Source organism: Nerophis lumbriciformis, linkage group LG22 (assembly GCF_033978685.3).
Source record: "Nerophis lumbriciformis linkage group LG22, RoL_Nlum_v2.1, whole genome shotgun sequence".
NCBI lineage: Eukaryota > Metazoa > Chordata > Actinopteri > Syngnathiformes > Syngnathidae > Nerophis > Nerophis lumbriciformis.
The window spans coordinates 30,397,487-30,425,365 of NC_084569.2; the positions used below are offsets into that span (position 1 = coordinate 30,397,487).

General features: G+C 38.6%; 1 protein-coding gene across 12 annotated transcripts in view; it reads left to right on the top strand.

Moving 5' to 3' along the window:
• nfixb (nuclear factor I/Xb) overlaps positions 1 to 27,879 on the top strand; it is a 527,883-nt gene that overhangs the window by 141,388 nt on the left and 358,616 nt on the right. For 7 of the 12 annotated variants that reach the window (XM_061973664.1, XM_061973667.1, XM_061973665.1 and 4 more), the window contains one exon: positions 23,760 to 23,795. The exons of 3 other annotated variants lie outside the window; for them this stretch is intronic. In XM_061973664.1, coding sequence (XP_061829648.1) covers positions 23,760 to 23,795 — 36 coding nt within the window. Of the gene's footprint in view, positions 1 to 11,140; positions 12,108 to 23,759; positions 23,796 to 27,879 lie in introns of those variants that run through there. 2 more of the 12 variants (XM_061973673.2, XM_061973674.2) reach the window with 2 other exon arrangements.

A 27,879-nucleotide genomic window follows, 5' to 3' on the forward strand; every position in this document is an offset into this window, starting at 1 on the left:
AACACAATTTCCCAACTCATATGGAAACGGGGTTTGTATCATAACATCCAAAATGTAGTTTATTTTACTCTTTCAATGTCCGTCTATTTGTATTTGTCTTTGACTTTCTCTCCTACTGTTACCGAATTGCATTATTTTAGTTTACTGAGATTCAAGGACATTCTGTTTTCGGTCTATTTTGTTCTGGTCGCCTGAAACCCAGTTGGCTTTACTCTCTTTATTCACGACTCTACCAGATTAGTTACACGGGCGACATCTCGTGGTGTCTAACGTTGATCCAACGTTAGACACTAAGGCTGTCTCAATTTACAAATACAACATGCTTTTTGACAACGTTTATTCAATGTTGGGTTCTGACGTTGATTTGACCATTGAATTTTGGTCATTTTCCAACCAATATTCTACAACACAAATACAACGTTGAAACAACATGCTTTTTGACAACGTTTATTCAATATCAGGTTGTGACGTTGATTTGACCATTGAATTTTGGTCATTTTCCAACCAATATTCTACAACACAAATACAACGTTGAAACAACATGCTTTTTGACAACGTTTATTCAATGTTGGGTTCTGACGTTGATTTGACCATTGAATTTTGGTCATTGTCCAACCAATATTCTACAACACAAATACAACGTTGAAACATGCTTTTTGACGACGTTTAATCAATGTTAGGTTCTGACGTTGATTTGACCATTGAATTTTGGTCATTTCCTAACCGATATTCTATAAAACAAATACAACGTTGAAACAACATGCTTTTTGAAGGCGTTTAATCAATGTTGGGTTCTGACGTTGATTTGACCATTGAATTTTGGTCATTACCTAACCAATATTCTACAACACAAATACAACGATAAAACAACATGCTTCTTGACGACTTTTATTCAATGTCAGGTTGTGACCTTGATTTGACCATTGAAATTTGGTCATTTCTCAACCAACAGTGGATCCAACGTTAGAGATCAACGTTGTCTGAATTTACAAATACAACTATTTTTGCAACGTTGTTTGGCGACTTGTCCAGGGTGTCCCGCGCCTTCCGCCCGAATGCAGTTGAGATAGGCTCTAGCACCCCCCGCGACCCCAAAAGGGACAAGCGGTAGAAAATGGATGGATGTTTCAAAGTCAATTTTAAAGGACATGTACATATAAAAAATATCAATAATTTAATAATCTACCTGTTTCCAAGTAAGAATGATAACATTGATAACTGTGAAAACAATTATCAAAAACAATTTTGTTGTATAATAGGCAAAGGGAAGGAGGCGACACCAAGGCAGAACTGCGTTTTTGAAGGTTTATTTAAACCTTTGATGAATGTGTGGGAAGTGTATGCTACCACTAGTGAGTGAATGCAGACTATGTGTGGAATTAACAATGTAGAATTTACCAGAGGGTGTTGTCGGTGCGTGTTGGATGTATCTTTCGTCGAATCCAAAGGGGAAGGCGAAGGGGTAGTCAGCAGGAAGGCAAGCAGTCGGGGGCTGGAGAGAGGCAACGATGTCAGGGTCCAAACAGTGGTCAAGGATCGGGGAAGGCAAGCAACAATCCGGGAGGAGGTCGTGAGGCAAGACACGATCGCGGAAAACACTGTGGAAGACACAAAAGACATCAAAACAGGAACGAGGAAGAGCACAATGAAGGCGAGCAAGGAACGAGGGAGAGGTGCCAGACGTGATGCTTACTCAGGTGAGATTGGCTACGTTCTGGCAAAGGTCTCCTGGCTTCGCTGTCTCTTTATGCCGCTCCCTCTCGTCAAGCCCAGGTGTGATGATGAGTGATTGCCTGCAGCCTTGTCGCTGCCCAGCGTGAGCGGGGGCGTGTCCGAGCGAGCAGCCAGAAGAGGAATTGTGACACTCAGAATTAAGAGAGACACGGGTTCGAATCCGCGCCGTGACAGTACCTCCCCCCTTAGGCGAGGCACCCGACGAGCGCCGGGGAGCATCAGGATTGGCGCGGTAGAAATCCTCTAGAAGTGAGGGATCGGCAAGATAGGAGGCTGGTACCCAAGACCTGTCCTCTGGTCCATAACCCTCCCAGTCGACCAGATACACAAGCCCCCTACCCTGTCGACGGACCCTGAGGATTTCTTTAACCGTCCAAACCTGATCTCCACTTTCCAGGAAACCATCCCCACAATGCGAGAGGGAGGAAGAATGGGGACATCCACTGGGCGCTCAGAAGGTTCCTCCATAAACACTCTGGAGAGAGCGTCTGCCTTAGCGTTCTTGGATCCAGGTCTGAAAGACAGCAAGTAGTCGAAGCGGGAGAAGAATTGTTGCCATCTTGCCTGTCGATTATTCAGCCTCCTGGCAGAGCGGATGTGGAGGAGATTGCTGTGGTCAGTTAGGATCTGGAACTGGTGACGAGCCCCCTCCAACCAGTGTCTCCATTCGGCAAGAGCTTCGTGGACCGCCAACAGTTCTCTGTTCCCAGCGTCGTAGTTCCGCTCTGCCAGGGATAGGCGTCTGGAAAAAAATGCAACTGGGTGAATGAGATTGTCAATCTTAAAGCGTTGAGAAAGTACAGCTCCAATCCCGGAATCTGAAGCGTCCACCTCCACAAGAAAGGCAACGTCCAAGTCAGGGTGGACGAGGACAGGGGCAGAGATGAATCTCTTCTTCAGCTCTTCGAAAGCCTTGTTAGCAGTATGAGACCAGACAAAAAAACCTTTAGGAGGGGTGAGGGCATGGAGTGGTGCGGCAATCCGGCTGAAGTCCTGGATGAAGCGTCGGTAAAATCCAGCGAAGCCGAGAAATCTCCGCAACTCTGTTTTAGAAGATGGCTGAGGCCAATCCACCACAGCATCCACTTTCTTGGGGTCGGCTCGGATGTGTCCCTTCTCGACTACAAAACCGAGGAATTCCACTGAAGAGGTGTGAAAGTTGCACTTCTCGGCCTTGACAAAGAGCCGGTTCTCTAAAAGTCTCTGGAGTACAAGTCTAACATGTTCCTGGTGTTCAGCCAAACTCTGGGAAAAAAATCAGAATGTCATCAAGATAAACAACGACAAATTTATCAAGCATATCACGCAGAATGTCATTGACGAGGGCCTGAAAAACAGCTGGGGCGTTCGTGAGTCCAAAAGGCATGACCCGGTATTCGAAGTGCCCAAGGTGGGTGTTGAACGCTGTCTTCCACTCGTCCCCTTCCTTAATCCGCACAAGATGATAGGCGTTCCGAAGATCCAATTTGGAGAAGATGGTGGCTGGTGCCAATGGTTCGAAGGATGAGTTGAGAAGAGGCAGGGGGTACTTGTTCTTAATAGTAATGTTGTTGAGATGACGGTAGTCGATGCAAGGCCTGAGTGAACCGTCCTTCTTGGAGACAAAGAAGAATCCAGCTGCCAGTGGAGACTTAGATTGAGTGATGATTCCTGAAGCTAGACCCTCCGTGATGTATGTCTTCATGGCCTCTTTCTCGGGGAGTGACAGGTTATAAAGCCGGCTTGCAGGTAGCTTAGCCTCCGGGAGTAGCTCAATAGCACAATCGTATGGCCTATGCGGGGGTAGACCCTGTGCTTGCTCCTTGTTGAAAACCTCCGCTAGGTCATGGTAGCAGGCAGGTACACGGGACAGATCTGTCTGGGGGGTAGCAATACTGGGAACGTGGACCGGAGGGGAGGCAGCCCTGAGACAGTTAGCGTGGCAGGGTGTGCTCCATGCCAAGATCCTGCCAGAAGACCAAGAGACGTGGGGGTCATGTTGACGGAGCCAAGATCTACCCAGCACCAGCGGGGCGACGGGGGTCTCCAGAACCCAAAGACTGATGGTCTCGCTGTGGTTTCCTGAAATTGTCATGGTAATGGGTTCAGTACGAAACCTGATGGGTCCCAAAGGTCGTCCGTCCAGGGCTTGAGCAGGAAGTGACCGTTTCAGGTGGACCAGGGGAATGCCCATCCTTTGGGCAAATTCATAGTCCAGGAGACTCTCATCGGCCCCAGAGTCCAAATAAGCCTTTATTTGGATAGATTTAGAGCCCCACGCTAGGGTAGCGGGTATCACGAAGTCGGGGTTTTCCTTATCTTGGGGAAAAGAAGTATGGCTCACCAGGACCCTCTCAGCTGGCGAGCCTGGTCTTTTGGTTTAGCCGGACAAAAACGAAGGATATGTCCGGTTAGACCACAGTAAAGACAAAGGCGTTGTCTGAACCTTCTCTCTCTCTCTCTTCAATGGTCAGCCGAGTCCTTCCCAACTGCATGGGCTCCGGGGCTGTCAGCATGGTGGTTGGAGCCATATGTGGTGGGGCTGGAGCTTCAAAAGTGGGTAGCAGTTGAGGTCGGGTACTAATCCTTGTGGCTTCCTGGGCTCGCTCAGCCGCACGTTCCGTCAATCTCTGATCGAACAAGAGTGCAAGTTCGATGAGGTCCCTGCAGGATCTGGGTCTGTCCCTCAGTAGTCCGTCCTTAATCTCCTCCGAAAGTCCTCGACGGAACGCGCTCTGGAGTGCCCGATTGTGCCATCCGCTGTCAGCCGCCAGGGTCCGGAATTCCAGAGTGTAGGCCGCCACCGAGCGAAGTCCCTGCTGGATGGAGTGAAGGTGTCCCGCGGCGTCTCCCCCATCTTTGGGGTGGTCAAATACGGCCCGAAATTCGGCCCGGAAGGCAGCGTAGTCTGTGCTTAGCCCCAAGGTCTTGTCCACGGCAGCCGTAGCCCACTTGAGTGCAGGTCCCGTGAGTAGGGCAAAAATAAAAGCGATCTTAGCCCCATCAGAAGAATAGCGTGAAGGCTGGTGTTGAAAAATAAGATCACACTGAACAAGAAATCCCCTGCACAGCTCAAAATCACCCTCAAAGGGTCTAGGACAAGCCATTTTGGGCTCTCGTTCCAGACCGCAGCGTTCCGGTCTTTGGACTGGGGAAGTGAGCTGCGGGGTAGCTGCAGAGGGGGTCACTCTAGGCATAAGGCAGTCCAGCCTAGAGTGAAGTTTAGAAAAAGCTCTCTCAAAATTGTCCTCAAGGGCAATAAAACGCTCTTGGTGCTCGTTAACCACAGCACTAAGCATGGACAAGCCAGAAGTCCTGGGGGATCGAGACAGGGCTTCTCGGGTGTCGCCTGGTTCCGTCATGTTTTTGGCCAGAACGTACTGTTGTATACTAGGCAAAGGGAAGGAGGCGACACCAAGGCAGAACTGCGTTTTTGAAGGTTTATTTAAACCTTTGATGAATGTGTGGGAAGTGTATGCTACCACTAGTGAGTGAATGCAGACTATGTGTGGAATTAACAATGTAGAATTTACCAGAGGGTGTTGTCGGTGCGTGTTGGATGTATCTTTCGTCGAATCCAAAGGGGAAGGCGAAGGGGTAGTCAGCAGGAAGGCAAGCAGTCGGGGGCTGGAGAGAGGCAACGATGTCAGGGTCCAAACAGTGGTCAAGGATCGGGGAAGGCAAGCAACAATCCGGGAGGAGGTCGTGAGGCAAGACACGATCGCGGAAAACACTGTGGAAGACACAAAAGACATCAAAACAGGAACGAGGAAGAGCACAATGAAGGCGAGCAAGGAACGAGGGAGAGGTGCCAGACGTGATGCTTACTCAGGTGAGATTGGCTACGTTCTGGCAAAGGTCTCCTGGCTTCGCTGTCTCTTTATGCCGCTCCCTCTCGTCAAGCCCAGGTGTGATGATGAGTGATTGCCTGCAGCCTTGTCGCTGCCCAGCGTGAGCGGGGGCGTGTCCGAGCGAGCAGCCAGAAGAGGAATTGTGACACTCAGAATTAAGAGAGACACGGGTTCGAATCCGTGCCGTGACAAATTTAGTGAATATTCACACTTAAATTTAGTCCTACTAATTTCGGCGGTCCTTGAACTCACCGTAGTTTGTTTACATGTACAACTTTCTCCAACGCTGCCACAGAAAGACATGGTTTATGCTACTTTTTCTTTGTCTCATTTTGTTCACCAAATGTTTTATGCTGTGCGTGAATGCACAAAGGTGAGCTTTGTTGATGTTATTGACTTGTGTGGAGTGCTAATCAGGCATATTTGGTCAGTGCATGACTGCAAGCTCACCGATGCTAACATGCTATTTCGGCTAGCTGTATGTACATATTGCATCATTATGTCTCGTTGGCAGGTATATTTGAGCTCATTTAATTTCCTTTACTTATGTCCTCTGTGTATTTAATTTTTTTTTATGTCTAATGACACATTATCTGTATGTAATATTGGCTGTATTTCTGATAGTTGTTTGTGTGCCACGTTATTCTAGACCACAGCAAACGTTACCCGGCTTGCCAAAGATTGTGATAAATCCATTCGAAGAAGACCGTTTTGCTAATGTTTTCCAATGTTGTAAAAATGTGCAGGATGAATATTACATTGGAACATTTCTGTCAACGAAGATTAGCGTCAGCCTGCGACACATAGCCATTTTGATAGTAGGCTAATATATCTAACAGACACTTACATCATGTGTTGTCTTCATCATAACACTTATATAAGACTTTTAAAGTCATTTTGATAGTAGGCTGATATATCTAATATAGACACTTATATCATGTGTTGTCCTCATTATAACACTTATATAAGACGTTTAAAGTCATATTGATAGTAGGCTAGTATAGCTAATATAGACACTTGTGTTGCCTTCATTATAACACTTATATAAGACTTTTGAAGTCATTTTGATAGTAGGCTAATATAGACACTTACATCATGTGTTGTCTTCATTATAACATGTATATAAGACTTTTAAAGTCATTTTGATAGTAGGCTAATACATCTAATATATACACTTACACCATGCGTTGTCCTCATTATAACACTTATATAAGACTTAAAATCATTTTTGATAGTAGGCTAATATATCTAATATAGACACCTACATCATGTGTTGTCTTCATTATAACACTTATATAGACTTTTATAGTCATTTTGATAGGCTAGCATAGCTAATATAGACACTTGTGTTGCCTTCATTATAACACTTATACAAGACTTTTGAAGTCATTTTGATAGTAGGCTAATATATCTAATATATACACTTACACCATGTGTTGTCTTCATTATAACACTTATATAAGACTTTTAAAGTCATTTTGATAGTAGGCTAGTATAGCTAATACAGACTTGTGTTGCCTTCATTATAACACTTATACAAGACTTTTGAAGTCATTTTGATAGTAGGCTAATATATTTAATATATACACTTACACCATGTGTTGTCTTCATTATAACACTTATATAAGACTTTTAAAGTCATTTTGATAGTAGGCTAGTATAGCTAATACAGACACTTGTGTTGCCTTCATTATAACACTTATATAAGACTTTTAAAGTCATTTTGATAGTAGGCTAGTATAGCTAATATAGACACTTGTGTTGCCTTCATTATAACACTTATACAAGACTTTTGAAGTCATTTTGATAGTAGGCTAATATATCTAATATATACACTTACACCATGTGTTGTCTTCATTATAACACTTATATAAGACTTTTAAAGTCATTTTGATAGTAGGCTAGTATAGCTAATACAGACACTTGTGTTGCCTTCATTATAACACTTATATAAGACTTTTGAAGTCGTTTTGATAGTAGGCTAATATATCTAATGTAGACACATCATGTGTTGTCTTCATACAACACTTATATAGACTTTTAAAGTAATTTTGATAGTAGGCTAGTATAGCTAATATAGACACTTGTGTTGCCTTCATTATAACACTTACCGTATATAAGACTTTTGAAGTCGTTTTGATAGGAGGCTAATATATCTAATGTAGACACTTACATCATGTATTTTCTTCATATAACACTTATATAGACTTTTAAAGTAATTTTGATAGTAGGCTAGTATAGCTAATATAGACACTTGTGTTGCCTTCATTATAACACTTATATAAGACTTTTGAAGTCATTTTGGTAGTAGGCTAATATAGACACTTACGTCATGTGTTGTCTTCATTATAACATGTATATAAGACTTGTAAAGTCATTTTGATAGTAGGCTAATATAGACACTTGTGTTGCCTTCATTTTACCATTTATATAAGACTTTTAAAGTCATTTTGATAGTAGGCTAATATAGCTAATATAGACACTTGTGTTGCCTTCATTATAACACTTATATAAGGCGTATAATTTTTTGCGGCTCCAGACAGATTTATTTTTTTTGTAGTTTTCGTCAAATATGGCTCTTTCAACATTTTGTGTTGCCGACCCCTGACTAATTAGGCCTATTACGCTACTGTACTTCAATGTTGGTCATCATGGTGGTACTTGGAGAGCCAAGTGTTTTCTGAGGCGGTACTTGGTGACAACACGTTAACGCGGACCTCTGCCATAGAGACATATCATTCCGAATAAAATGTGTTATCCCTTTATATCAGGAGTGTCAAACATACGGCCCGGGGGCCGGATCAGGCCCGCGAACAGATTCTATCCAGCCCGTGGGATGAGTTTTCTAAGTATAGAAATGAACCTGAAATTTTTTAATGAAAGAAACTGCTGTTCTAAATGTGTCCACTGGATGTCGCAATAGCAATTCTTTGTATCTTTGTAGGTGATGCTACATATGTACAAAATAAACCACATGATGTTAGTGCAACAGTCGAGGAAATTGAGCAAACTACATAAATAACATCCTGTAATTTGATTTTGATATAATTTTTTTTATCTTGATAGATTGAACATTAACACCAATGAGTTGACTGATGAACATTATCACATCATTTATTTAGAAAGTATAAATAACAACAAATAAAGACATAATATTATTAACCGCAACAAGTAAGTGTAAAAAACCCACAACAACATTATGATTTGTACAATTTCAGAATGTGCTTGTTCTGTTTTTAAACAAAGAAGACAATCTGAAGTTGTCTTTATTTTTAAGTTATCGTGCCGTGATTTTACCAGTACGGCTTACTTGGGAGTAGATTTTTCTCCATGTGGCATTATTTAAGGTATATTCACCGACATGTAAACAGCATTATTAAAGGTATATTCACCGACATGTAAACAGCATTATTGAAGGTAAATGCACCTACATGTAAGCAGCATTATTAAAAGTGTATTCACCGACATGTAAACAGCATTATTAAAGGTATATACACCTACGTGTAAAAAGCATTATTAAAGGTATATTCACCAAAATGTAAACAGCATTATTAAAGGTATATACATCTATATGTAAACAGCATTATTAAAGGTATATTCACCTACATGTAAACAGTATTATTAAAGGTATATTCACTGACATTTAAACAGCATTATTAAAGGTATATTCACCTACATGTAAACAGCAATATTAAAGGTACATTTACCTACATGTAAACAGCAATATTAAAGGTATATTTACCTACATGTAAACAGCATTATTAAAGGTATATTTACCTACATGTAAACAGCATTATTAAAGGTATATTCACCTCCATGTAAACAGCATTATTAAAGGTATATTCACCTACATGTAAACAGCATTATTAAAGGTATATTCACCGACATGTGAACAACATTATTAAAGGTACATTCACCTACATGTAAACAGCATTATTAAAGGTATATTCACCGACATGTGAACAACATTATTAAAGGTATATTTACCGACATGTAAACAGCATTATTAATGGTATATTCACCTACATGCAATCAGCATTATTAAAGGTATGTACACCTACATGTAAACAGCATTATCAAAGGTATGTTCACCTACATTCAAACAGCATTATTAAAGGTATATTCACTGATATTTAAACAGCAATATTAAAGGTATATTCACCGACATGTAAAACGCATTATTAAAGGTATATTCACCTCCATGTAAACAATATTATTAAAGGTATATTCACCGACATGTAAACAGCATCATTAAAGGTATATTCACCGACATGTAAACAGCATTATTAAAGGTATATTCACCGACATGTAAACAACATTATTAAAGGTATATTCACCTACATGTAAACAGCATCATTAAAGGTATATTCACCGACATGTAAACAGCATTATTAAAGGTATATTTACCGACATGTAAACAGCATTATTAAAGGTATATTCACCTACATGTAAACAGCATTATTAAAGGTATATTCACCGACATGTAAACATTATTAAAGGTATATTCACCGACATGTAAAACGCATTATTAAAGGTATATTCACCTCCATGTAAACAATATTATTAAAGGTATATTCACCGACATGTAAACAGCATCATTAAAGGTATATTCACCGACATGTAAACAGCATTATTAAAGGTATATTCACCGACATGTAAACAACATTATTAAAGGTATATTCACCTACATGTAAACAGCATCATTAAAGGTATATTCACCGACATGTAAACAGCATTATTAAAGGTATATTTACCGACATGTAAACAGCATTATTAAAGGTATATTCACCTACATGTAAACAGCATTATTAAAGGTATATTCACCGACATGTAAACATTATTAAAGGTATATTCACCGACATGTAAAACGCATTATTAAAGGTATATTCACCTCCATGTAAACAATATTATTAAAGGTATATTCACCGACATGTAAACAGCATCATTAAAGGTATATTCACCGACATGTAAACAGCATTATTAAAGGTATATTCACCGACATGTAAACAACATTATTAAAGGTATATTCACCTACATGTAAACAGCATCTTTAAAGGTATATTCACCGACATGTAAACAGCATTATTAAAGGTATATTTACCGACATGTAAACAGCATTATTAAAGGTATATTCACCTACATGTAAACAGCATCATTAAAGGTATATTCACCGACATGTAAACAGCATTATTAAAGGTATATTCACCTACATGTAAACAGCATTATTAAAGGTATATTCACCTACATGTAAACAGCATTATTAAAGGTATATTCACCGACATGTAAACAACATTATTAAAGGTATATTCACCGACATGTAAACAACATTATTAAAGGTATATTCACCGACATGTAAAACGCATTATTAAAGGTATATTCACCTCCATGTAAACAATATTATTGAAGGTATATTCACAACTAGTATATTAGTATATTAAAGGTATATTCACCTACATGTAAACAGCATCATTAAAGGTATATTCACCGACATGTAAACAGCATTATTAAAGGTATATTTACCGACATGTAAACAGCATTATTAAAGGTGTATTCACCGACATGTAAACAGCATTATTAAAGGTATATTCACCGACATGTAAACAACATTATTAAAGGTATATTCACCGACATGTAAACAGCATTATTAAAGGTATATTCACCGACATGTAAACATAATTATTAAAGGTATATACAGCTACATTTAAACAGCAATATTAAAGGTATATTCACCTACATTTAAACAGCATTACTAAAGGCATATACACCTACATGTAAACGGCAATATTAAAGGTATATTCACCTCCATGTAAACAGCATTATTAAAGGTATATTCACCTACATGTAAACATAATTATTAAAGGTATACACCTACATTTAAACAGCAATATTGGTTTAAATGTGGCCCCCCGATCTAAAATGACTTTGACACCCCTGCTTTATGTAAAAAAAACATGTTCAGTGTGTTTCCAATATTATCAAAGTAAGGGATGACCAAAAAAAACAAACTTTTTTTTTTTTAGTTTGTTTTAAATTACAAGGAGAAAATGGACGAGGTGGATAATCCTCTGTCACAACGCAAGTCGCTCATCTGAAAATATACACGACACATTCCACGCTCGCCTCGCAGCTGCCGCGTCCGTTCTCATGATGCGTTCGCGTGTCATCGCCGCGCTCATGATACGATCGCTATCGCATCTGCTCGGTCCGTGAACGCAACTGGATGTGATTATTTGCGGTATATATCGTACCAAAAAAAAAAAAAAAAAAAAAAAAAACACACCACGAAGCGCGCCTTTACTGCAAAGAGGAGCCGGGCGAAGAGGGGGGAGTGGTGCGAGAGGCGAAGTTTTGTCCCTCAAAGTTTATGTGAGCTTTCTAGGCGGGGTCTGGCGTACTGTACGCTCGCAGCATGGAGTGAGAGAACCAGGACGGCGAGTGAGTGCCATGCAGCAGCACGCCGAGCTTCCACGCAACTTAACTAAGCTCGTCGGCGCGTCCTCCGTGTGAAAAGTCACCATGTACTCCCCGTACTGCTTGACACAGGTAAACTCTTCTCTGCTGCTCTTTTGTGCCCGGCTCTTTTATTTTAGTTTTTATTTTTATGGCAAAAAAAAAAATGTTTCCGTGTGCGTGTGTGTGTGTGTGTGCGTGGGTCACTCCTCCGACTTGATCGCAGCGGCGTTTGTGTCGTGGAAAACTTTTATTTTTTTTATTTTTTTTTGGGAGACGCAGAAAATGGCGGTTATGTATTTCATAGGGGGGAAAAAAGGGGGAGGCTAAGTGCATGGTTCCACGCACTATTTGAGAGTTTGAGAGTGGGAGAAAGTGTGTGTTGGAGGAAAAAAAAGAATCATCCTCTTGTGTTATACGTTCCTGTTTTTTTTTTCATGGGATGAAACGCCGCTTGGCTAATTTGCAGGTTTTGCACTTGAACGCAACACGTGATGTGGCGCGCAATGGATCTGATGTGTGTGTGTGCGTGCGTGTGTGTGTGTGTCTGTGGGAAGGGGGTTGTTCGTGATAGACTTCAAACTGTCATTTTGTTAACATCTGGAAGGAAGTTTTTTTTACATTTCATTTGAAACCACTTTTTAATTTTCTCACACTCGTGTGGCGTTCAATGTCGCATGCAGTGACGTAGCAGGGCTATTCAAATACATGGATTTATCCCTTCACTGTTATTATTATTATTATTATTATTATTATTGTTTTGTATATTCCTAAGAACCAGCGTCTGACTCTGCTGTGGAGTTTTTTTTAATTATTATTTGTTTATAGGTACAAAAAAAATAGCCTTGTCTAATTGCTGTTAGTTTTTTTTTTGTTTTTTTTTTTACTCTTATTTGAAACCACTTCTTTAATTTTCTCACACTCGTGTGGCGTTCAATGTCGCATGCAGTGACGTAGCAGGGCTATTCAAATACATGGATTTATCCCTTCACTGTTATTATTATTATTATTATTATTGTTTTGTATATTACTAAGAACCAGCGTCCTCTGCTGTGGACTTTTTTTTAAATTTATTTTTGTTTATAGGTACAAAAATATAGCCCTGTCTAATTGCTGTTAGGTTTTTTTAAATCTTATTTGGAACCACTTCTTTAATTTTCTCACTCTCGTGTGGCGTTCAATGTCGCATGCAGTGACGTAGCAGGGCTATTCAAATACATGGATTTATCCCTTCACTGTTGTTATTATTATTATTATTGTTTTGTATATTACTAAGAACCAGCGTCCTCTGCTGTGGACTTTTTTTTAAATTTATTTTTGTTTATAGGTACAAAAAAATAGCACTGTCTAATTGCTTAGTTTTTTTTTTTTTTATATACTCTTAATTGAAACCACTTCTTTCATTTTATGACACTCGTGTGGCGTTCAATGTCGCATGCAGTGACGTAGCAGGGCTATTCAAATACATGGATTTATCCCTTCACGGTTATTATTATTATTGTTTTGTATATTCCTAAGAACCAGCCTCCTCTGCTGTGGACCTTTTTTACAATTTATTTTTGTTTATAGGTACAAAAAAATCGCCCTGTCTAATTGCTGTTAGGTGTTTTTTTTAACTCTTATTTGAAACCACTTCTTTAATTTTCTCACACTCAAGTGACGTTCACTGTCGCATGCAGCGACGTAGCAGGACTATTCAAATACATAGATTTATCCCTTCACTGTTATTATTATTGTTATTGTTTTGTATATTCCTAAGAACCAGCGTCCTCTGCTGTGGACTTTTTTTTTAAATTTATTTTTGTTTATAGGTACAAAAAAATAGCCCTGTCTAATTGCTGTTAGGTTGTTTTTTTTTACTCTTATTTGAAACCACTTCTTTAATTTTCTCACACTCGTGTGGCGTTCAATGTCGCAGGGCTATTCAAATACGTGGATGTATCCCTTCTCTGTTATTATTATTATTTTGTCTATTTCTAAGAACCAGCGTCCTCTGGTACCTTGAAGGTAGAAAAGCGCTATACAGGTACAACCCATTTATTTATTTATTTATTTATGTCTAATTGCTGTTTTTAAGGACTTATTGCCAAAAAGATAGTCAAATATGAATTATATAACAGCGCTTTAATGTTTTTTGTTTGTTTTTTTAATGAACCTGCTCCAAAACTATTAGTCTCTCCAATTTATTTTGAACTGAACCGTTCTTCCTGGCTGGGATTTGGCCCGTGGGCCGCAAGTTAAATATATATATACCTCTGGTACGAAGCCGCGTCCTCTGCAGTGGACATGGGAAAAAAAATTAAACCTCCCCCACAAATGTGCACTGTAGAGGACACAGGTTCTATAGGTGGTTCTAATGTCATGTTGTGGCTTTATGTATGTGAAATCGGTTTGTTATGATGCACCTTTTTTTTTATGTCCTTTTGCTTGTGACATGGTGCTATACACACAATGTGTGTGTGTTTGACCTCCAACTGACCATTATAGTGGACAGTTATTATTTCCTTTGAGATAAAGTCTTCCTTTTATAAAGTGGGCTTGTGTAATCCCTCATTAGCCGTGCTAATAACCACCGATTTGACGGCGTTGAACAAGTTAGCACTCACTGCGCCTCTCGGCCTGCTCTCTCGATGGTTTGGAATTTAAGAACATTAACCGCAGGATGGTGTTGTCCTCTCTTTGACACCAGAAAAAAAAAATGTTTGTAAAATTTTATTATTCCCTTTAAATGGTGATTTTATAGAAGCGGATGGAACAGGCAGTTTAGTGTGCCGACTCGGTGAGTCAGACTTTGGCGAGTCGCTCCCATGCAACCTTGTGATGAGAAGTGGCAATAATTTGAACTGGCTATCACATTATGTCCTGTGTATATGTTTATTTGTGTGTACAATTGCTGGCCGGTGACTCCTTTTGAGGTTGTTTAAGTCAGATTCTTGTGCTCTGATACAGGATGAGCTCCTTACAACACTGGTGTCAAACTCAAGGCCCGGGGGCCCACATCTGGCACGCCACATCATTGTATGTGGCCCGCGAAAGCCTGGGAAAAATGGGTGTTAGTAAAATACTAAATATTTTGATTTTGACAGGAAAAAATTTGAATCTTCTAATTGTTATCTAATCATGCCAAATTCTACATTATTATATAATGTTAGTAAAGATAACATTAGTTTGTACTAGTGTTGTCCCGATACCAATAAATTATTTAGATACTTTTTGGGACTTTTTGTACTTTTCTAAATAAAGGTGACCACAAAAAAATTGCATTATTGGCTTTATTTTAACAAAAAATCTTAGGGTACATTAGACATATGTTTGTTATTGCAGTTCAGTTCTTAAATAAAGTAGTAAACATACAAGACAACTTGTCTTTTAGTAGTAAGTAAACAAACAAAGGCTCCTAATTAGTCTGCTGACATATGCAGTAACATATTGTGTCATTTATCTTTCTATTATTTTGTCAACATTATTAAGGACAAGTGGTAGAAAATTAATTATTAATCTACTTGTTCATTTACTGTTAATATCTGCTTATTTTCTGTTTCAACATGTTCTATCTACACTTCTGTTAAAATGTAGTAATCACTTATTCTTATTATTTGGGTATCAATCCGATACCCAAATTATACATTGGTCATATTCAAAGTCCTCATGTGTCCAGGGACATATTTCCTGAGTTTATAAACATAATATCTATCCATCCATTCATCTTCTTCCGCTTATCCGAAGTCGGGTCTCGGGGGCAGCAGCCTAAGCAGGGAAGCCCAGACTTTCCTCTCCCCAGCCATTTCGTCCAGCTCTTCCCGAGGGATCCCGAGGCGTTCCCAGGCCAGCCGGGAGACATAGTCTTCCCAACGTGTCCTGGGTTTTCCCCTTGGCCTCCTACCGGTTGGACGTGCCCTAAACACCTCCCTAGGGAGGCGTTCGGGTGGCATCCTGACCAGATGCCTGGACCACCTCATCTGGCTCCTCTCAATGTGGAGGAGCAGCGGCTTTACTTTGAGCTCCTCCTGGATGGCAGAGCTTCTCACCCTATCTCTAAGGGAGAGCCCCGCCACCCGGCGGAGGAAACTCATTTCGGCCGCTTGTACCCGTGATCTTGTCCTTTCGGTCATAACCCAAAGCTCATGACCATAGGTGAGGATGGGAACTTAGATCGACCGGTAAATTGAGAGCTTTGCCTTCCGGCTCAGCTCCTTCTTCACCACAACGGATCGATACAGCGTCCGCATTACTGAAGACGCCGCACCGATCCGTCTGTCGATCTCACGATCCACTCTTCCCTCACTCGTGAACAAGACTCCGAGGTACTTGAACTCCTCCACTTGGGGCAGGGTCTCCTCCCCAACCCGGAGATGGCACTCCACCCTTTTCCGGGCGAGAACCATGGACTCGGACTTGGAGGTGCTGATTCTCATCCCAGTCGCTTCACACTCGGCTGCGAACCGATCCAGCGAGAGCTGAAGATCCTGGCCAGATGAAGCCATCAGGACCACATCATCTGCAAAAAGCAGAGACCTAATCCTGCAGCCACTAAACCGGATCCCCTCAACGCCTTGACTGCGCCTAGAAATTCTGTCCATAAAAGTTATGAACAGAATCGGTGACAAAGGGCAGCCTTGGCGGAGTCCAACCCTCACTGGAAACGTGTCCGACTTACTGCCGGCAATGCGGACCAAGCTCTGACACTGATCATACAGGGAGCGGACCGCCACAATCAGACATGAAAAAAAATAAAAAAAACGAAAGAAGATGTGATGCCAAAAAATATCAACATAATCATAGTACCGTATTTTCCGCATCATAAGGCGCCCTGGGTTAAAAGCCGCGCCTTCAATGAACGGCATATTTCAAAACTTTGTCCACCAATAAGCCGCCCCGTGTTGTAAGCCGCATCTAACTGCGCTAAAGGAATGTCAAAAAAACAGTCAGATAGGTCAGTCAAACTTTAATAATATATTAAAAACCAGCGTTCTAACAACTCTGTTCACTCCCAAAATGTACGCAAATGTGCAATCACAAACATACGTATATCAACATGGACAGAGCTGCGTGAAAAAAGCCACCTGGCCTCTTCGCGTAAACTTAAACTTACCTTAACCACTCGCTCATCTTTTCTTCATCCATCCCTTCGAGTTAGCTTTTATGATGACGCCGGCTGGAAAGGTCTCTTTTGGCAAGGTCTTCCTTTTGAATATCACCACGGGTGGAAGTTAGCATGGCAAGCTAGAACCACAGTGAAGGATGACTTCTCATTCCCTGTGGTGCGAATATTCACCGTACGTGCTCCCGTTCCACAGTGCGGTTCACAGGAATATCAGTTGCTGTGAAATACGGTAGTAATCCGTGTGCGGATGGAGAGATTGCGTCTTTTCATGAACCGGATCCTTGTCGCTTAGTAGGAGCCATTTTGTGGTCTTTACAGATGTAAACAGGAAATGAAACGTACGGTGATATCCGCGCGTTTTTTCTTCTTCTTCCGGGGGCGGGTGGTTGCTTACAGTAGAAGAAGAAGCGCTTCCTGTTCTATGGGGGCGGGTGCTTACCTTGGCGGTTGCTTGCGTAGAAGAAGAAGCGCTTCCTGTTCTACCGGGAAAAAAGATGGCGGCTGTTTACCTAAGTTGCGAGATCGAAACTTTATGAAAATGAATCTTAATATTTATCCATATATAAAGAGCACCGGGTTAAAAGCCGCACTGTCAGCTTTTGAGTAAATTTGTGGTTTTTAGGTGCGGCTAATGGTGCGGAAAATACGGTAGTATCGACTAAATACGTGCCTGTACTTGGTATCATTACAGTGGATGTTAGGTGTAGATCCACCAATGGCGTTTGTTTACATTTTGATGCCGGTAAGCTACGGTGTGTAGTGAAGCATGTTTAGACATCCCTTGTCCTGCAGTGATAATGGTACTTGTAAGAAACTTACTTTATTTGTCGCCATGGAGATAATGATTAGTGATTTAGAAGTAGCTAAAACACTGCAGACGGCCGATGGACGTTAGCCGCTAACTAGCTAGCCATGTCTTAGAGCATCTCTTCCTGAGGGTGTTTCAGTGTTATAACTTCACCTTTATCTTTAGTTTTTAAGCCAAAATGCATCCATTCTCCCTTTTCTGTCTACACACTGTGTCTGCTTGTAAGTACTCTGTGATTGTGCGCTGCCGAACATGCTCCTCTGCTCGTAAAACCAGCAATGTCACGATGTGGCAACGACGCGGGTATTTCCGAGGCGGTATAGTACCCAAAATGATTCATTAGTATCGCGGTACTATACTAATACCGGTATACCGTACAACCCTATTTTGTACATAAAAAAATTGAATAATGGAGTGCGTAGGCAATGGTGTAATAATATGAGGGAATTACTGGTACACATTTATATCAATGCTGTCAAATTCTATTTATTTTTTTAAAGTCAGATCAATTTGAATTTTGATTAATCACAGGTTATTGCCCGCATGCATAATTTTAATTAATAAAAAAAAAAAACTGGCCCTCTGAAGGCAGCCATTACTGCCATGTGGCCCTCAATGAAAACAAGTTTGACACCCCTGCCTTACAAATTACCATATTTTAAGTACAAATTGAAAACATTTGTGGTGCTTCAAAGTCTGCCTGAGCACTGTGCACTGATATTTCTCTGTAGGTTATTGTTCTATTAGCATGACTAATCACGTCACACTTACATTAAAGATGTCACACAGCTTGGTGTGTAATAGCGATGGGTGAAACAATACCGAAGCATCGATGCTTTATAAAACACAAGGATAAAACACACATCCATGCCTCCATGTGTGTGTCACTTTAATAAAAAAAAATAAAAATACATGTCCGATGCAGCTGTTGCATGCGTCAAACAAACATTGACCAGAGTTGCACTATTCATATTTCTTTCTGAATATATTCATTAAAAAAAACAACTATTACCGTATTTTTCGGACTATAAGTCGCAGTTTTTTTCATAGTTTGGCCGGGGGTGCGACTTATACTCAGGAGCGACTTATGTGTGAAATTATTAACACATTAGCGTAAAATATCAAATAATATTATTTATCTCATTCACGTAAGAGACTAGACTTATAAGATTTCATGGGATTTAGCGATTAGGAGTGACAGATTGTTTGGTAAACGTATAGCATGTTCTATATGTTATAGTTATTTGAATGACTCTTACCATAATATGTTACGTTAACATACCAGGCACGTTCTCAGTTGGTTATTTATGCCTCATATAACGTACACTTATTCAGCCTGTTGTTCACTATTCTTTATTTATGTCAAATTGCCTTTCAAATGTCTATTCTTGGTGTTGGGTTTTATCAAATAAATTTCCCCCCAAAAATGCGACTTATACTCCAACGCGACTTATATATGTTTTTTTCCTTCTTTATTATGCATTTTCGGCCGGTGTGACTTATACTCCGGAGCGACTTATACTCCGAAAAATACGGTACCTTAACTGTCTCCAAACAGTGCTGTAAAACGGCGAACAAAACGGAAGTCATCGTCATGGACCCACTAGCTGCGGAAGCTAGATTTCCAATCAGACTCAATAACTCCACGGTGACGCTTTGGTAAATTTACTGAGTGAATTTGTGAAATTGAAGCAATATAAAAAGAATGCCGTTACCGTATTTTCCGGACTATAAGTCGCAGTTTTTTTAATAGTTTGGCCGGGGGTGCGACTTATACTCAGGAGCGACTTATGTGTGAAATTATGAACACATTACCGTAAAATATCAAATAATATTATTTAGCTCATTCACGTAAGAGACTAGACGTATAAGATTTCATGGGATTTAGCGATTAGGAGTGACAGATTGTTTGGTAAACGTATAGCATGTTCTATATGTTATAGTTATTTGAATGACTCTTACCATAATATGTTACGTTAACATACCAGGCACGTTCTCAGTTGGTTATTTATGCCTCATATAACGTACACTTATTCAGCCTGTTGTTCACTATTCTTTATTTATTTTAAATTGTCTTTCAAATGTCTATTCTTGGTGTTGGGTTTTATCAAATAAATTCCCCCCAAAAAATGCGACTTATACTCCAACGCGACTTATATATGTTTTTTAACCTTCTTTATTATGCATTTTCGGCCGGTACGATTTATACTCCAGAGCGACTTATACTCCGAAAAATACGGTAATCTCTTTCGCAGGCAAAATGTAGTGATTTTTTGATCCAGTAGACCAGAGCTGAGCAAATATTTTGACTCAGGGGACAGTTGAGAAAAAAAATGTGTCCGGGGGCCCTATGTGTGTTTAAATGATATATATATATATATATATTTATATATACATACATACATACATACATACATATATATATATATATATATATATATATATATATATATATATATATATATATATATATATATATATATATATATATACAATTGGCTGTAAAAATTGTCCCCAAACTTTTTTACTCGGGGGCCGCATTGGGTTAAAACAATTTGGCCAGGGGCCGGGCTGTGTGTGTGTGTGTATATATATATATATATATATATATATATATATATATATATATATTATTAATAATAATAATAATATTTTTGTCCTGTCCAGCTTCTCAGGCAAATCATATAGTTGATGTAGATGCCCATATCGGCTGTTCAGATTTACTTTACAAAAGAGAAGTGTAGGATACTTCTCTTGTTGCCTAATTTGTATTTGACTTTATTAAATGTATTTATATTATCATTTGGTGCAGCCGGGCCGGAGCAGGAGGGGATAGAAAGAGAAAAAAAAGAAGACAGAGGGGGAAATTGTGGGGACAAGAGGGGGATTAGACAGAGAGACAAAAACAACAACAGCAAACAACAACAACAACAACAATAGAGCAACATCAGCAAATACGACATGTACAAATATGATGGTAAAAGTGATAACAAATAAGCAGTTAGCAAAAATAATAGAGAAATGACAATGAGCATTATTACACTACAAATGGATCAATACAAATACCAATAGAAATAGCGCTATTGATAATGAACAATACCAATAATTTACCAGATATATATATATATATATATATATATATATATATATATATATATATATTTATTTCCACGCGCGCGATGTCACGTTATCGAAGAGAAAATGCATTTTTAGACAATATGATTTGCCTGAGCGGCAAGGAGACACCGTGAGTAGCAAGCGGTACAAAGTGGATAAGAAAAGACATAAAAAAATATTTTATTTTTTTATTTTTTATTTTTTTTAATACTTGGGACTTCCCGCGGGCCTTATTTTGGACGCTGGCGGGCCGGATTCGGGGACCCCTGGTTTAATGCATCCAGCGGGGCATCACAACAAAATTAGGCATAATAATGTGTTAATTCCACGACTGTTGATATCGGAATCGGTAATTAGGAGTTGGACGATATCCGAATATCGGATATCGGCAACAAAGCTGCCAGCCTGAAATGCGAGTGCCAGGGACAGACGCAGACAGAGATTTTTACAAGAAAGTTCTAAAGCTTAGTGATATATCAGATATATCAGATTGTAGATGTTTTTGGGGTTTTTTACCTTTCACGTTCATATTTCGCTGTGTTTGTTGTATTTTTGTAGCATTTGGCTTGATTGTAAAATACGTGGATAGAGAGGGGGTGTGATGTTCATATGTTCTCAATATTCAGGGTTTTATCGTTCATAGAAAAAAATAAAATTCCATTCCGTTTTTAAGGCGGTCTGTCATAACATTTTTAGCATTCGATCAGACTTTATTGTGAGGTTTTATATTAGTTTTCCTAAAAACAGATACACCGGCCCCCAGACACATTTTTTTCTTTAAATTTGGCCCCTGAGTCAAAATAATTGCCCAGGCCTGCTCTATGGAAAAGGATAATGTTGGTCGCCATGTTTCGCCCACGTCCTCTAATGAAAACCTAAACGCTTTGAAAAGTAGCATCCTCTGTATGTCTAATCTGTTTGGGTAAAGTTTGAAAGCGATCAGATGAAATATCGAGGCCAGGGGTGTCAAACTAATTTTTAGCTCAGGGGCCGCATGGAGGAACATCTGTGCACACTATTAAAATCATGGCATTAAAAATAAAAAATAAAGACAACTTCATATTGTTTTATTTGTCTTACTTTGGCCAAAAATAGAACAAACACATTCTGAAAATATTACAATAAAAATATAGAAAAGAAATACCCGGCAGCGCTAAAGTTTAGATCCATGAAGGAAAGAAGAAAGGGAATGAATGTTTATAACTGAATAAATGTACATATGCATAAAAATGTGTTTTCTTTTATATTTTTATTTTTTTGTGTGAATTAAGTAACGTTTATGACAACCTTTTTCCAAAACACAATATAGAATGTGAGATATAACAGGATAATGCATACATTTATCATTCGTTTTCAAAACGCTTACAAAAAAAGTGGGACCCCAAAAATTTACCGTGGGACCCCATTTTTTATGACTTGATGGGGGTCCCTGGCACCCCATTTTGAACATTCCTAGCGCCAACACTGATGGAGTATTGGTGCGTGCAAAATAGCAGCAGGCGGCTGTGGCCTGCGGGCCGGTTCTAATACTAATCAAATATCATCCCGGGGGGCCATAGATCATTGACTTTGACACATAGGATCCAGGAGGAGCTGGTGACAGTACAACACCTGGAGAAAATGACCTTTTTTTTAATGTTTGAGGTTAAAAATGTGCATACAAGATGCAGAGTTGCATGCTAAGTTAATTAGGCACACCGCTTATATGTACTTTTTATTTTTATATTTATATACGGCGGTATAAGGCCAAATTCCTCACTGCTGGTGGTGTTGCAGGGTAAAAACGCTGTTTCGCAAATTTTCACTTTGGCCCTCGGTGGGACACCTCTGATTTAGAGGATATATTGGTCTCAACTCTAGTCTCTGCTCGGGACGTGCAAATGCAGCAATTTTTTACTTTAAAAAAACTTTAAAAAAAGGAATCGGAATAATTGGAATAATAGTTATTTAACTCTGTTAAATAAACACAATTTACATTCTATTTGCAATACAGGAGCAGCATTTATTCTGTTTTTGTATTTATTCTATTCTATAAATCATCTATTCATATTAACTTATGTTATTTATAGCCTACTATTTCTATTTACATTATTATCATGATGTACATACTATCCTTCTTAAATTTGGGACATCGGGTGCTAAATGACATGACAAAGGTCCTTGAAATATGAATATATAATATTATGTTACAATTACTCGTTTGTATATAATGTTTCTATTTATGTTCAAATGAAGCGATGTCCTGTTTCATTTCCTGATATTTTGTACATGCAAACACACAAACACACACTCACACACACACTGAGGATTCCCTCGCAGCACTGTTAGCAACAGATATGCACATCTTGTCTATTTAATTGCTGGTAATAATTAAAGTAAAGTCTAGCTCAGATATGGCGTCTGTGGTCTCCAAATGAATGATTAACAGTGATGAATCATTGCTGGACACTGGGCACGTGCTGTGCCCTGGTCTTTGGAAGTAAGTGTGTGTGTTTTCTATTAAAGTTCATCTCCTACTTCCACTCGAAACCACATTTGGAGCCGAGACGATGTTATTTATAGAAGTACGACTTTATTAAGCTTGTGATGTTTTCACTGGTGCGACATTTTTAACTTATTCCTTCCCTCTGCCCCCACCCCCCACCCCCCCCCTCTGCCCGCCTGGACGCCGACCCCCCTGCTCTCCTCGCCTCTTAACACCCTCTCAACACTAAAGTATTACCCTACTCACCTTCTAAACAATGCCTTAGTGGTAAGTCTTGTCCCTATTTATTCAGTTTTAGTATGTTTTTCTCCATATTCCATCATGATTATATGTTTTTGTGATAACCTGCGGTACACATTCCTGCTGCTCTGCATATATATGTATAACTATATATATATATATATATATATATATATATATATATATATATATATATATATATATGTGTATATATATATGTGTATATATATATATATATATGTGTATATATATATGTGTATGTATGGGTAAGTGTATATATGTATGTATATATATATATATGTATGTTTATGTGTATATGCATATGTGTGTATGTATATACATGTATATATATGTGTGTGTGTATATATATATATATATATATGTGTGTGTATATATGTATATGTATGTATATATATATATATATATATGTATATGTGTATACAGTGTGTATATATATATATATATACATATATGTGTGTGTATATATATATGTGTGTATATACAAAAATGTGTATATACATATATGTGTATGTATATATATATATATACATATATGTATATGTATACAGTATATATATATGTATACAGTATATATGTATGTATACAGTATATATATATATATATATATATATATATATATATATATATATATATATATATTAGGGATGTCCCGATCCGATATTTGGATCGGATCGGCTGCCGATATTTGCCAAAAATTGCGTATCGGCAAGGCATGGGAAAATGCCGATCCAGATCCAGTTTAAAAAAAAAACACCGGTCCGTGTTTTCCAACGCACCGATTTAAATAATACATTCCACTTTTCTGCTGCTCCGTAATTTCTGTTCCGCATTTTCCAGCACACCTTCAACACATCCACAGGTCTGTGAATTCTCACGCAGTTGCTTTTAGCTGCTGGCATTGCACTACAGGCTCTTCTCACTCTTTCCTGTGTCTCCCTCTCACAGACAGCATGTGCACCTTCTTACACACGTCACATACTGTCACGACATACGTCACATACTGTCACGACATACGTCACATACGTATACGTCCTCCCCGAGCAGAGAGGTAGCAGCATGGCTAACGTTAGCTGTGATGCTAGCGCAGCCGTGCGAGCAACGCTCCCTCTAAGGTGCTCGCCTGTGCAATTGCGCACTGCTCACGCGTCCTCTGCGCATAGCAAATCTATGCTACGCACAAAATCTAATAAAAAAATAAGCGCATAACAATTTTCGACACACGGACACGACAGAGGAAACAGTTTTCGTCATCATTGTTCAAATATTGTAACGTCTGTCGAGACGCTTATCTCCATTCGGTGCCACACGCTCACCATCAAAATGCCGAGGCAAAAATTTCCACATCAACACCGTATGAAAAAATTAGTGATTTTTTTTGTTGTGATTTCCTTCTCTGCATGAAAGTTTAAAAGTAGCATATATTAATGCAGTATGAAGAAGAATGTTTTAATGTAGACATGCAAGCCTTGAAAGAAAATTTTGAAAATCAAGACTACATTTCCTGCAAATGGATGCATTTCTACCCTATATTTTAACTTTAGATTTATTCTCATATCAAACTCTTTTGGCTGTCTTTTTGACACTTACATCCGGCGCCCCCCTCCACACCCTGGATTATAAATATGTAAATAATTCAATGTGATTATCTGGTGTGATGACTGTATTATGATGATAGTATATATCTGATAGTATATATCTGTATCATGAATCAATTTAAGTGGACCCCGACTTAAACAAGTTGAAAAACTTATTGGGGTGTTACCATTTAGTGGTCAATTGTACGGAATATGTACTTCACTGTGCAACCTACTAATAAAAGTCTCAATCAATCAATCAAAACACATAGAATCATCATACTGCTGTGATTATATGCATCAAGTGTTCATTCAAGGCTAAGGCAAAATATCGAGATATATATTGTGTATCGCAATATGGCCTTAAAATATCACAATATTAAAAAAAGGCCATATCGCCCAGCCCTAGTTTCAATGATGCCATTTCTGTTTGTCATGTATAATTTTGTCTATTTTGTGTTTATCCTTGAATAAACAGGTCAGTTTCTTGTTACCAACCATTGTGTATTATTCAAACTCCCCTAATTCTGCTGGCTAGTTGTTATCAAGAGTACTAAAACCCTTTTCAACATGATTCTGACAACTAAGTAGGCTAAATAACTTTAAACTTTAATACATGCTCGGATAGGCCAGTATCGGTATCGGTCAGTATCGGTATCGGATCGGAAATGCAAAAACAATATCGGTATCGGATCGGAAGTGCAAAAACTTGGATCGGGACATCCCTAACATATATATATATATATATATATATATATATATATATATATATATATATATATATATATATATACAGTACAGGCCAAATGTTTGGACACACCTTCTCCTCATTCAATGCATTTTCTTTATTTGCATGACTATTTACATTGTAGATTGTCACTAAAGGCATCAAAACTTTGAATGAACACATGTGGAGTTATGTACGTCACAAAAAAAGGTGAAATAACTGAAAACATGTTTTACATTCTAGTTTCTTCAAAATAGCCACACTTTGCTCTGATTACTGTTTTGCACACTCTTGGCATTCTCCCGATGAGCTTTGAGCACACCTGGGAAGTGAAAACCATTTCAGGTGACTACCTCTTATTTAAATAAAGAAAAACACATTGAATGAGAAGGTGTGTCCAAACTTTTGGCCTGTACTGTATATACATATATACACACATATATATACTGTACATGTATACATATATATGTATTTATATTCGCACACACACACAAAAGCACTGATGTTTTGTTTGTATTTGAAGCTTGTCACTTGGCATGGTCGTGTTTGACTTTTATTTTGGCCACAAAATACAAGGTTGCAGCTCTTGCAACATATCAAGCTGCTTAAATAGGAATAGAGGACGTGGATTTGGATTATTAAGTATTGTGGTTTGCGCTGGTACAACTGGATTGGATATATCCTGAATTTGCATTCTGGCTTTGTTATGTTAACATTTCTGTTTAGTTGTAATATTTTCCACCTTCCCAGGAAAAAGCGTGTGCTGGTATAGTGTCCTGCATAGACTTTAAACATCTAAAGTATATAAATATATATATATATATATATATATATATATATACATATATATATATATATATATATATATATATATATATATAGAGAGAGAGAGATGATGAATGATTGCTTTGTGGTACCAGTCTAGTGTAAACACTTCCATGTTGCTCCAAGAGGATGTATTGTATTTTTCTTCCATCCCCTCCAGACGTTATCACCCTTTTAGACAGCAGTGTTGTGAAAGAAAACACCAAAACAGTATTCAGAGTGGCAAGACCGAGAAAGCATAACAAACGCTTTAAAAAAAAAGTGAATTAAAGTAACATAATCAGTATTCAGACATTGCGAAGGCTGTTTTCATTTGTGCTGAAGTGGCCTCATGTATGAATTCCCCTATTTCTCTCTATCGGACCTAGAAAAATAAGTTGAAGCATCTGACTTTGGCACAATGAGAAGTAAAATGTTTTCATAATGAATATTCATATAGGACACAGCGTGCGCATAAACACTGTCTCTGAATGTAGCTTGTCGTTACAAAACTACTAGGGATTAATCGATTCAATCTATTTATTCTAATAGAAATAAGGTTTGACTTATATTAAGTTTCTGCGATTAATCGTTAAATGAGTATACCTAACAAGAATTGATCAAATTCGGACCACATAGAGTTCCCAGAACTTTAGACATTGCCATAAAACGCATATGAGAGCGATGGTGTGTGGGTGCTGTGATCTGTATGGCGGTGAACAGCGGTCAGCTCTTATTAAACTTTGTTATTAATACACACATTTTAAAAGTGCAATTTTAATGTGGATGATGTGTATTTATTCGAAAAAGGCAGAAGCAAGCATAAAAATAGTTTTTTTTTTTAGCTATTTTTCGTAAACATGAATCAAGGATATAAAGTGTGTTTTATCTCATTACTCGATTAATTGAACAAACTAATTGATAGATTACTCAATAACTAAAATAATCGACAGCTGCAGGCCTAAAATGTACAGTAAATTACATT